Source organism: Mustela putorius, unplaced genomic scaffold, assembly GCF_011764305.1.
Source record: "Mustela putorius furo isolate JIRA1106 unplaced genomic scaffold, ASM1176430v1.1 tig00000759_pilon_pilon_pilon, whole genome shotgun sequence".
Lineage (NCBI taxonomy): Eukaryota > Metazoa > Chordata > Mammalia > Carnivora > Mustelidae > Mustela > Mustela putorius.
In genome coordinates this window covers 10985001-10998321 of record NW_025421467.1, presented here as the reverse complement: position 1 = coordinate 10998321, position 13321 = coordinate 10985001, and the positions used below count along the sequence as shown (strand labels likewise).

At 33.3% G+C, this 13321-nt stretch overlaps 1 protein-coding gene across 1 annotated transcript in view; it reads right to left on the bottom strand.

Moving 5' to 3' along the window:
• GRIK2 (glutamate ionotropic receptor kainate type subunit 2) overlaps positions 1 to 13321 on the bottom strand; it is a 647718-nt gene that overhangs the window by 114024 nt on the left and 520373 nt on the right. Inside the window, exon 14 of the mRNA XM_004767094.2 lies at positions 10504 to 10721. Coding sequence (XP_004767151.1) covers positions 10504 to 10721 — 218 coding nt within the window. The remainder of the gene's footprint in view (positions 1 to 10503; positions 10722 to 13321) is intronic.

The following is a 13321-nucleotide window of genomic DNA, read 5'->3' as shown; positions in this document are numbered from 1 at the left end:
TTGGATTCCCCCTACCCAAAAAAAAAAAAAACAAACCCACTAAGCATGATTAATAGATACTTCTTAGCCACAATTCCAATTAATATACTTTTTCTCAAAGACTTTACAAAGTAGAGAAACTGGGTTTTAGAAATACCAAATGATGCTTTTATGTTATAATTTCTATAGGAGAAGAGAAATTTTCATTTTAATTATTTTTATCTGAGAAATAAACATCTTAAGTTTGAAGTAACAATTTTTATATTTATCTAAGCCTATATTTTTATGTCCAAAAATATGCCTTTCTCAAATCCCCTTCAAATTGTTGCCTAACCAGTGGCTATAAACTCTTATAGTGACAACTATTATCCATTATCCGTACTTGACATGCCAACTCAACATTGCTGTATTAACTGACTTTTCGAATTTTCTCACTCCCTGTGGGGCCCTTTCTCCTAAGATTGATGAGGTGCAACCTGGTGTTTGAGCTGCCATGCCGACTTGACAAACAGCAAGAGTGGTCCCTGCAGAGAGTGGAGGAGGGAAGGCAAAAGAGAGACAGAATCACAGTGCATCCTGGAACAACAACAGCCTCATGCACTTGCCTTTCAAGGCAATTAAAACATTGTTTTTCAGATTTTATAGTTCAGCCAAACACAAAAATTCTTTCTTTTATTAAAGTCCCCCAAAGCTTCACTGATACATATTGAACATTAGAAAGGGATTAAACTTTTGTCCCTCAGACATTTTAGAGAAGCTAAGGTAAAAGTTGCTGCTCTTTCCAACTTTAAATACTTTGAAACTCTAATCACTTCTTATAATTCCCAAAATGGTGTTATCGCTTACTCTTTAACTATTGAATTCACTCTGGCAGAGCTAAGGTAATAAAACCCATCATCGTCTAATTTTCAGACAGCTTGATAGAACCAATGTTCTTAGTATAGATAAAGTGTAATGAAGCACTTTCTTTCCCATAGGAAAGTCTTCGACTCATATGCTTTGATGCCAACTAGCCTTCACATCTGCTGTTTCACCATTGATAGCTGTAACTTGGCATGCTAAACTAGTGACTGATGAAGCAGCTTTACTCAAAGGCACCATTTTATTTCTTGCAATGGGAACATAGTAAAACGGTGTTGGTTTCCTGTAGGCCTTATGCAAATCCCTGTAATAAACATAGGATCGGGCCTCACATAGAATAAATTGTGTGTTAGATGAGAATGGGCGGAGGGAGACAATCTCCTTGGGTGAAAATAACCCCCTTACTATGCCAATAAATTAAATGTATTATAAAGAATTATTTTAAATATTCATTTCAAGACTAATATTAGATACTAATAAAATACAATAATAGTTTTAAAATATCAACTTTAAAATATTGCTACTTAACTTGATGTCAACATTAATCCACCACCAACAACCAATATCTTAAAATCATTAATGAAGGAAAAAAAATATTTGGGAGAAAAAGAGAAAAAAAAAGAGAAAAATCTACAAAAATCTTTGCTGAGATATTTCTTTCAGATTTCAAGAAAAGTTGCTTAATTAAAAATGAAGAAAACATTAATTTGGACAGATGAAAATTATAGTAACAGTATTAATCACTAATTTAAATTGACTGCCCAGATACACTGGTGTTCAATCACATAAAGATTTCAGGTTTTGTTTTATTTATTTAAGCACACACACACACACACACAAAAACAAAAACAAAAACAAAATAATAAACCAGATTATACACAAACTTGAAACACGAAATAAAAAATTCACAATAAAGTTTCTATTGATTCTACATAATCACTGAATTATTACTTAATTTGTAACTTGCAAGCAAGTTATTTGAAGATATTTTTAATTACTTAGCCTGGAGAGGAGCCTGGGCCTCAGTATTCTCTAAAAGTCCCCAAATGATTCTAATGTTCTAATGGGCAGACAAGTTGAGATGACTGATTTAAATGTATGGATATTTTAAGGATTTTTAAAACTTCGTGAATGATATACCCAACAGGACAACATAATAGCCCCATCCCTCAAAAAAGGGATGATGTAAAAACCGAGGCTGTCTTCTTGCTTGTGAGAATAATGTGATTGCCTATTACAGACAAGACCATATTCCCATGTAGCACCCATGCTAACCAGTCCCACTGGTTATAGCACACCTACATCTACCATTTTGATGGAAAAAAGACTAGTGCATAAGTTGAAGCAGGGATTTAACTGGGGATCCTGATAAAATAGTATCACTAATTGTGCTGGGCTATGGTCTAGAATTTAAGTTGCAAACATAGGGAGGTACAACCTATCGGCAAATAAAAAATTTTAGTCACAAAATTTGTATGCCAGTATACATATGCTCATACTAATACTCCATTTTAAACTGGTTTTTAGGCTCAGAGACAATATCTCCCAGGTAAGACCCAAAACTGAAATTTGAGATCTAGATTATTGAGGAGAAAAAGGCAGTGTCACTACTAAGCATAAATTGACCCCAAATTTAAAAAAGAAAAAAAATGACTTGAAAGCAAAACTGTGTGGCAAGTTAGACATGGCAACCCTTATACAAGCAAGTAATTAAGAAAGAATCCCTGTACTTACTGAGGTAGTAGCATAATGAATTTCTAATTATTATATTGTCAAAGAATCCCTGCTGGATATGTGGTGGAAAATGATTAGACAATGTATAAAAATAAATTGGATACACTATGAAAGACATACCCAATTACTATCTATGTGCAGATAAATAGTTATTCTACACTTTCTTTGTGATGATCATACTTAACTGGGAATTTGTTACATAGAATACGAAAGGTATTTAAAAAATAAGTTCTGGAGATCTAAAGTTCAGCATCGGGAATATAGTCAGCAATACTGTACTATAAACTTTAAAGTTACTAAAAGACTAGATTTTAATTGTTATCACTACAAAAAGGAAATGATAATTATGTGATGTGATGTCAGCAATGCTATAGTGATAATCACATTGCAATACATACATTTATCAAATCAACATGTACCCCTTAAATTTACATAAGTTGATGCCAGTTATATCTCAATGAAAAATAAAGTCCTTTCAAGTCATTTCAGATTATTTTTCTCATCTTCGTAAACTAATAGTTCAATTTTATGCATACATATATGGACTTTCAGAATATTTTATCGCCAATATAGCAAGAGGAAACTAAACACTCCTTTTGGAAAACCGGTTTTCAATGTGTAAAGTAACTATAGATGTCATTTTGAAAATTTACTTCTCCAATCTGTAAAACTCTTCACAGCAAATATATTTTCACAACTGAAAAAAAACAAATATAAATTATGGTTTGTGCAAATAAAGAAAAATATGAGAAAGTCTAATGAATGGTATATGTTTCTAAATCCATTTATAAAGTATATGCTGTAAACTGCCAATTTTTTTTACATTCTATCTCTCAGCTCGAAAATTACTTATGTTCTTTTGGCATTTAAGAAGCAAAAATCACTCAAGCTTTCAAAAAATCATTACAGGCAAGCCACACAAGCAATTCAGGCTTACAAACCTATACTGTCACCCTAGCATAATTTAATTTTAGAAGACCATTGAACTGATAAGCTCAGAATAAGTAGCAGATTATAAAGAACATGTGACAACTATATCTGCCCCAATGGCTTAATGCAAGTGTTTTAGAAATTTAATATGATCAAACAGTTGAGGTCATGTGGATGAACCAAAATGACTAATGCATTTAGCTCTTCTGAGTAATGATGTTATGCCATGATATCTTTAGCTATTACTTTTATTGTTGATACTACAAGTCCCTTGGTTATTGCTTTCATAATTAATAAGTCACTTAACCTCTCTATGGCCCAGTTTCCTCATCTGTTAAATGAGCATAATGATAATTGCTTCCCACCTTCCTCAGGGGTTGCAGTAAAGATTAATGAGCTGGCATTTAGAATGTACTTTGAGTTCTCCCAAAGAGGGAGACTATGCACAAAGAAAAACAAAACAAAACCCTCTCTGTGGCTGAGTACCAAAAGATAAAATTTCCCCTCCAGATGGATTAATCCACTTGCTTGCATTCCTAACACTATAACTTACATTTCCAAATAAACTGACATTAAACCTAAAGTTCAAAGGAAATGCCACAGAGGGCTACACATTTTGAAAAAAAAAACGAAAACAAAAAACCTTTTTAGTTCTCTGCAGATTAGCAAACATTTGAAGATAATCACGCGTTCTATCTAAAACCCTTTGTCATAGGTTTTCCATCAATGAATGCAATAGTCATTGTGCCAAGGGACAACTGGACAGAACTGGTAAGAGAAGTGAGTTTCTGCCATAAAGAGAACCTAAACATGTAACACTGATGTAGGGTCACATGGTAGATTGCAACAAAATGATTAGTGGAAAATGGGAATCTGTGAATATAGGAGGAAATAATATTCTTAAAGTGTGCCTTAGAATAAGTTGGAAGATTGAAATGCATTAATTATCTCTTGACTTGGCCAAAGAAGGTCTAGACAAAGTGACAAAATATTCAAGGTATCAGCTAGTTACTTTTAGCTACATAGGATAATAAGGTAGCACAAGAAAGATATGGAGTATAAACAATCATAAGAACAATGAAGAGAAGAAGAGGGGGAAAGAAATAATTTAAAAGAACTGGGTTCTTTGTAAACAGTACTTAGAGGTGATAGAGCAGACTTAGAATTTGCATCATTGGGTACTTTTAAGTGTTCCTAATCTTCAGTGTCTCAAGCCAGTAAAAGTTCTCCAGATTGTTTCAACGTGGTGCCAGTCTGTAATTAAAGAACAAATTAAGTATGTTGCTTGATGTGTTAAGACCTCTAAAAAAGTTGGAGCAATGCCTTTAGATTATAAGTGGACTCAACTGGATATATTTAAAGGTCACAAATGTTTAGCAGAAATTGTATTGGCAAAAGCACAGTCATGCTGGTATAAAATAATTTAATTTTAGAAGACCAATGAACTGATAAACTCAGAATAAGTAGCAGATCATAAAGAACACATGGTAGTTATATCTGCCCCAATGGCTTAAACCAAACATTTTAGAAATTTAATATGATCAAACAGTTGAGGGCATGTGCATGAGCCAAAATGACTAATGCATTGAGCTCTTCTATGTAATGATGGTTATACCATGATACCTTTAGCTATGACTTTTATTGTTGATACTACAAATCCCTTGGTTATAGCTTTCATAATTCCGTTCAAAATGTACCAAATCTCTGGGCTTCCAAGTTTCTAGAAATAGGACTACAGACTTGTAAGCTAAATAAAGGTTGATGTTACATGCCACCAAGTTTTTCATTGCCTTTTAAGCAACATTTCTGTAGCACTCAGTAACTAATAAAGTCCAAACCATATGCAAAGCCTGTGCAGGGAACAGGAGATCCCAATATGAGGGATACAGAGTCAGTCCCTGCCCTGCTGCTATACCAGGTAGTGTAGAAATAGAAACCAAGCAGACAGCTTAGGTTGAAGATTTAATGAGAACTGAAGTAAAAAGTACTCAGAAAATAGAAAGGAGGATTACCTTACCAGAACCTGGTAGATATGGGTATAGGAAGGATCACGAATATTTGGCTGGGTTAAATGAAGTATAAATTAGGGCTTAAGGAATAAAGAGAATATAACCAATAAGGTTGATAGAAAGGGACAAGTGTAAAATAAATAAATTAATTAAATGCATAGCAGGCACTGGAGAAGCAGATGCATCATGTATTTGTGGCACAACCTGGAGCTTAAAACTCAACAGTTCAGCTATAGTTTCAAGTGTGAGAGTGCCTATGAAATACGAAGTCGTCCACCCATGAGGTATCTTGTAAACACACTGAGGAGCTAGGTTTATATCCGAAAGCAAAGGGGAGAAGGTAATTTTTGGAGGACTTTAAGTCACTCTGGTAGCACTAGAGAGAACAACAGGAAGAAAACTGGAGTGGGGTGGCGGGGGGGGGGGGAAGTTAAGTGGTTCTACAAGATACTGGTCAGAGATGATACTAGTCTTCTGAACCAGAACAGTAGTGAAAGAAGTAGATATGTAGGAAATAGAATGGACAGGTATTAGGAGGTGCCTGGAGATGTAGGATATATGTCTAAGATTTAACACAATTTTTACCACATAAGAGATGATCAGTAAGTGTTTCTGGAATAAAAACTTGGTATCTTACAAATAAACATCCATATGATGTAATTAAGAACATCAGATATATGGCAACACTGGCTAATGTAGAACATCTTGATCATTGGGTTAAAAAAAAAGTTAAAATTAGGATAAACAAAAAGAATTAAGGATAAACATTTTTTATATTAAACATTTTTATAGTTTCCTTTATCTACGATTTGCAATAAACTCTACAAAGAATTGCTAGTTGCACCTCAATATACGTTTTCAAAATACGCAGTCTAGAAAAGAGCTTCCAATAGTTTTTTTATTTCACTTATGAAATTACATCTTCTTCATGAGAACAATAATTAGAAGACTGAAGCAATTTCAATTAGATAAATATGATGTGATCTCTTTTTGAAATGATTGATCCTACTGTGGGTCATAGAAATATAATTAACTTCATTATGTTTAAAATCATCCTAAATTCTGAAAATTTTTAATTAGCCATGTATTTTAGTAATGCTAATATATAACATCTGTCAAGCTTTAACTAGGTGGTTAACATATCATGTAGAGCTTTCATTTAATATTCAAAGAATACTGTAAGAATGGTCCTGTTAGTCATTCCAATTTAGAAATGAAGAGTCGTGGTTTACAAGGAACAGTATTTTATCAAAACACAGCCAATAAGCGGTGAAACCAGGAAGTAAGCTCCAGTTTTTCCAATTCTACAGTTTTTCTTTCATTGGTAGAAACTATTCTAAATCATAGCCTATGTTTTTAGAAGTATTGAGGGATTTACTTTAGATATTTGATACTATTCAAATGTACTTTTAATATGTGGCAGAGCTTTTAAATAATAACCATGAAAGAAAACATGTATCTCCTTTATATGACCTTTTTCGGAAGGACAGATTGTATTAGTACATGCAACAAGCCAGAGACTTCAGTTGATCAAAGTCAGAGAGAGAATTTGTAAAAATTGGAAAATGTGAATCATGGGTTACAGAGAAATATAAGTGATTCACCATCATTTTGTAAAACATATGACTCACTTTGAAAATCCAGGGATTCTCAAAAGAAGTCATCACATCTACAGGCTCTAGCTGAGTTATTTTTGAACATGTACTCTATATGTATTCATTCTTTTAATCTTTATACTTCAGGGAGAAAAGAATGTGCTTGTTGCTTGATAACATCCCGTAGAGTGTTTAGCCCTGGGCAAGATTTCAGTTGTACTCCACCCACGTTCCCAGATTCTAAGAAGGAAGCTTTGACAACTCCTTTATTGTGTTTCAATAAAATCCCTGGGCCTTCAGTTAGTTTATCATTTAAATATGATTAAGCATGTCCTGGTGATGTCATACAGTTTTCTACTGTTTACATGGAATAACACTGGAAGAACTACCCATCTGCTTGAGTTATTTTACCAGTAATGGTTTTACATTCATCCTTGGGAAGAATGTATGTGGAGTGTAATGGATCTAAAAGAAAAGAAGAAAGAACTCTTCTGGAAGATAATATACACATAAGCTCAATAAGCAAAGTCAAGCATGTTCTTTGGAAAAATAATTATTGAAGCTGTAGAAACACATGACTCTCAGTTTTTGCAATACTGAGGACTTACTTACCCCTTTTAGACCAGGTATCTTGAGCCAGCTCTTCTTGCTTGTAGTAACAAAACTATACCATTCTTTAAAATAATTTTCTGGAACTGAGCATTCCAGAACAATTAACTAACAGCAGGGTCTTGTTAAATTTGTAAAAACAAGATGGAAATTCCTTTAGAAATCAATGCCTTAAGGGTTCTTCCTAGAGTGTTTGCATGCATTGCCGTTAATTAAGAAATAAAAGAATGGTATCAAATGTAAATAGAATACACAGACTACTCCCTGGTTCATTGCAGAGTTGTGAAATGAGCATGCAATTACTTCAATTCCAGATTGCTAGGGAATATTTTTTTAAAAATTTTATGCCCATGGCTGGTATAAGTGTAGAATTTAATAAACTAAAAAATGAAGTTGAAATTAGTATCATTTAAGGGTATACTTAAATAAGTAAAGAAAAATCAACATCTAGTGATTTTTAAAATCTCTTTTTACTGATTTCAATAGTAAGAATTCAGTATGTGGTCGGTCAAGCTATCAACATAAGGTAATTGTCAACTTAGTGATTAACACTGTGTGGTTTTTATTGTGACTGTAGATTTCAGAAGGCCTTAATTCTACAGAAAGAACGTCTGTGCTGTTGGAAACAGGAAATGCTTCTATGTCAATTTTCTCTTGGTGCTAGAGGTAACCCTGCCTGTGAGAGCGAAAACAAGAGATGAAAGAGGGAAAAGAGAAGTCAATAGCAAGGAGAAGTCAAAGTAGGGGAAAATGACGCTAACACTGAAGAGTAATTGGACTAAAGAAATTAAAATTTAAAAAATTTAAAAAGAAAGAGGAGAAAATTGAAAAGCTTGAAAAGACAAAAAAGGGAGAAAATAAACCTAAAGCTAAGAAAAAAAGAATTTTTTTCAAAGTGATTTTCCAGAGATAAACCTAGCTCATAGAATAAAAGGGCTTCAAAACAAGATATTTGAGGCTTCTGGAAAATAAAAATGAAATAAAAACTCTGATGTTTTTGGTATTTTTTTGTTTCTGATGTATTTTTGAAACAGAAATACTCACTAAAACTCACTGGTTTTAGGCACTTTGTGTTATTTGACAAACTCTTCTTCCAAAGTCTTAGAAGCTGTAATAATTTTAATGCATCATATATTCACTCCTTACAAGTTTATTGATAGTGACAATGTGTATTAGCATTTTCAACAGCTGATTTCTTTAAAAAAAAAAAGTTATATAAGGAAAGCTATCTCAATCAATTCTGAATATCCAATCAGAGAAAAATTGATGAATTCCAATTAATATAGTCAAATAGCATTATACTGATCATAATACTGTGCTCATATTAGGTTATTCAATAAATGTGATTAAATAATAATGATTTTGCAGTTAAATGTAAAATACATATTCAAGTTTTCATCTAGTCATATGAGAAATTCACTTTGAAAATAATTAAATGTTAAGAATTACATAGATTTGATTAAACACTCAATCTATCTCATTCTTTGGATATTCAGTGTCCTCCAGAACTCCAAAATAAAATCTGATTTAGTTTAGTAGGAATTTGTATAATGAAAACTACATAATTATTTGGCAAATTTGCTGTTTTAAGTCACATAAAACCAAGTTCCATGATTGTTGATTTAGTCCTCCTTGTGTCCAACTAAACTATAATCTTCTTGAAAGTGAGAAATAGATGTTCTTTGCTCTAGAATACCAACATGTAGTGCCATTTCTGGTATTCAATAGGTACTTGATGAATGTTTAATGAAAGAATTTATTTTATAGCTTGAGTCAATTATTTAAAAAAAAAACTGTACCACTTCCACATACTTAAATGGCCAATCCCTTATATGAACAGTGAAGGAAAATACCAATGCTTATAATTTTTGCCCAACCTACAAAGAACTTAAAAGGACTTGGTAAAATATAAAAAGACTTATGAAGTAAGACTGACTCCCTGAAGTGGAATCTCCCCATTTAAACTACTTTGGGCCAGTGAGACCAGCTGGAGTAAGAAAAAGGAAATAATAGAAAGGAGGGGAAGGCACTCTATATGCCTGGAATTTGATAAAGGACACTGTCCATTTAAGCATCCCACAGGGCTGTCCCTCTGGAAATCATTGATAACCTTCAGTTCAGGGGCAGAGCCCATTTTCAGACTCTGTGCCTTACAAAATATTAGGCAGATGAATATATGGGAAACAAGAATTATTTCTTCTTGTTTCTATTATTTATTTTCCTTCTTTTCCACAGGCTTCCAGACAAGTAAAACGTGTCTCACCTTAACAGAAAGAAATGTATGTATGAGAAATACTCTTGCATATAATCATTCTATTCTTCTGGAATAGCTAAGCCTCATGAAGTTTGAATCTACTAGTACTTAATATACATATATTGGTAAATATATTAATATATAACTAATACACTACATTAATATACACATCATATTAATTCTATGTTAATATATTTTATATTTACATATACTTATATATATATATTTATAGTCAAAGATAAAACCTTATTGAGAGAAAAACATGTTACTGTGGACAGATTTTCCTTTGAACCAAAAGGAAATCCTTGTAAAGCAAAAACTCCTTGAAAGGACTGAATTCCTTGTTTAAGTATTGAAATGTTTTGCCTTGATAACCATATATTTAGCTGTATACCTCTCTATGCCCCAAAGTACACATTATTGATTATTCGGCACAAATAACAGTATTGCTATACACATTCATTAAGACAGAAAGGTTTCTTTTCACTCTGTCATTTTAATACATAAAGTGTAGACAATCAGAAGGACATACCTTGAAAAAAGTCATGGTTGCACCGTCCTCCACCGCACCGTACTCTATCTTGGTTTGTTTAGCTAAATCATCAGCAGAGTCAATAGGGGATTCCATGCGCTCCACTGTCAGAAAGGCGGCTAAGTTAGCAGTATACGAAGAAATGATGATAAGTGTGAAAAACCACCAAATGCCTCCCACTATCCTGGTGGAGAGCGCTTTGGGCATAAGCTCAGAACCTAACAGAGATCGGGGTGGGGGGAGGTGAAACGAATACAGAGAATTCGATCAGCAGTCAGATACTTTTGGTCATAGTGGCAGAATGGAATCACTGTGTAGTAAAAGCTTAAATCACAGGTTCACATAGTGCTTTAGTAAGCAAGCAACAACCACTGGGAGAGCAGAGGCTGCTTTCAGATAATAAACAGTCTCTTAGGACACTTAAAGTATAGTGGCAGGAGACTGAGACAATACAAACTAATTTGTAATAACGTTTATAAAAAATAACACTGGAAGGGAGAAAATAATCTCTCTAGTTTATAAACTACTTGTATACTTTTTCATATTTCTGTTAGTTACTTCAGTTTTAGAAGAAATTATTTAACATATGTTCAAATCCATTTCTTAACAAGCTTTATGTAAAGTTTCACTTGTCTTGTGCATGAAAGCTCATAAATTTTATTTATCTTGCCATTTTAAAAAGTTATGTTTACAAAAACGCTTTTCAATTACCTACGTTCCTTGAGATATGGGGTTTGGGTCCAGGTTTGTTTTAAAATAAGGTAGTAAATTATTTCCTTTTGTATAAACAAATGTCTCCCATCACTATAGTTAGCCTCAATGAGAAGAATCAGAATAAGAATAAACAGTTAAATTGTCACAAACTTATTTTTACATATATATAAGTGTTTCATAAATATATTACAAACATGGCTGGAGTTGCCTGCTCATGGTATTAATAAAAGCATGGGATCTGAGAGTTCTATTTTACTTTTGATTATTATTAATTTTAATTACTTTATATTATAAAATAAAATCCTAACAATTTTAAAATCAAGTCTTACGGTTTTACCACATTGTTTACATTAAACACACTATTTGTAGTCTAAATGTTGAAATCAATCCACATCAGCATGTATGATTTTTTTTATAAGGAAAGTATACAAAATTTATGGATTTATGTAATATATTGCTATACACTTTTAATCATTTTGAATCTGTAATCAAGAAAGCATTGGCTACCAATTACTTAATTTTGAATAGGGTTTGAGTAAAATGGAATGAAGCAAAGACGGACTGCTTTGTATGATTTGTTTTGTAGTCGCATCTTCAACATAATCACTGATGCAATACCATAACACATGTTTAGACAGAAGGAAAACTACAACCAATCATTCATATTAGCACTAAAGAGAAGTGGTATCAGAACTGAAATATATCAAAACAGTCCACCTTATACTGCAGTTCATCTTACTCTTGTAATTTCAAACAAACAGACAAAATCTTAAAAAGCAGACAGACTTGGACATGACAGCCAACTCCAGCTCCAGACTCTTGCCTACCACTCTGTGAGGAAGAAAAAACAAAAAACAAAACAAAACAGAAAAGTACCTTTCTGATGTGGTTGCTCCTAGGCCCTGTCAGACACACACTGGAACACTGAAATACTAAAATTCTCCCAAGATGGTCAGCAGCAGCTTTGGCTGCCCGTTCTACATTTTTCTTTCTTTCTTTCTTTCTTTTTTTTTTTTTTTTTAAACAACACCACCAATAAAGTCAAACAAGACTGGGAAAGAAAAGAACAGTGGAGACATTCGACAAAAATGGCCCAATTACCACAAGTTCATATCTTACCCAAGGACTTAAAGCGAGTACCTCCTAGGCTTGTGAATCAGAGCCTGGTTAAGGGCTGGCTGTCATGTACTCAAGGTAACGTCATGTCCAGCACTATATCCCACTAATTCCTGGGGAGCTGGGCATCAGCCAGTTTAGTATGGGTTCCTCTTTCATGTATCCACCAGCAGTGAAGTAGTTATGTGGCAAAGCAAATGTATATTTGAATTTTTCATTGCTTGGATTACTTGGCATCAATTTCAGATATATCAAATATTGTCTTATTTCTAATTGCTAGATTGTATAGATAGGAAGTTAATCTTGTCAGTACACAAATCTCAAAAACCTCCAAATATTTTAGAAAATAGAAGTGAAAAAAAGAATTTTAGTTTTTCAAAGTGGTAGTAAACATAATTTAAAAAATATATATATTTGTCATGTTTGGGTCTTTCTTATCAGGATAATTTACTCCAGACTATTAAGGTTAGTTCTTGGCATGTGACTAGCAGTTTGCATGGGTGAACCCAATACTGCTTATAAGAGGAGTCTGTCTCCTATGACGGGGTTTTATTCACTTCTAATATTTCATAAGAACTCCAGTATTATCTTCCAAGTGTTGAGTAAGCCTAAGAAGAAAAAAACACTGGACCTAAAATGTAGGAAAGGGAAAATATAACTACTGACTATTCATTTTATTTAGAAAAAGATGCCACACACTTAGATTAATTCACGTTAAGAGTTCTCTGAGTTTTCAAGTTTTAGGTTTGAATATTTATAAAGCTATAAATATGGGTGTCATATTTTTATTTTCTTATTTTTTTAAAGATGTATTTATTTGTGAGAGAGAGCATGCACAGGTGTGTGAGTGGGGGGAGGGGCAGAAAGCGAAGGAGAGGAGACTCCACGCTGAGCAGGGCTGGATCTCACCACCCTGAGATCAGGACCTGAGCGGAAATCAAGAGTCGAATGCTTAACTGACCAAGCTACCCAGGCGCCCTGGATGCTC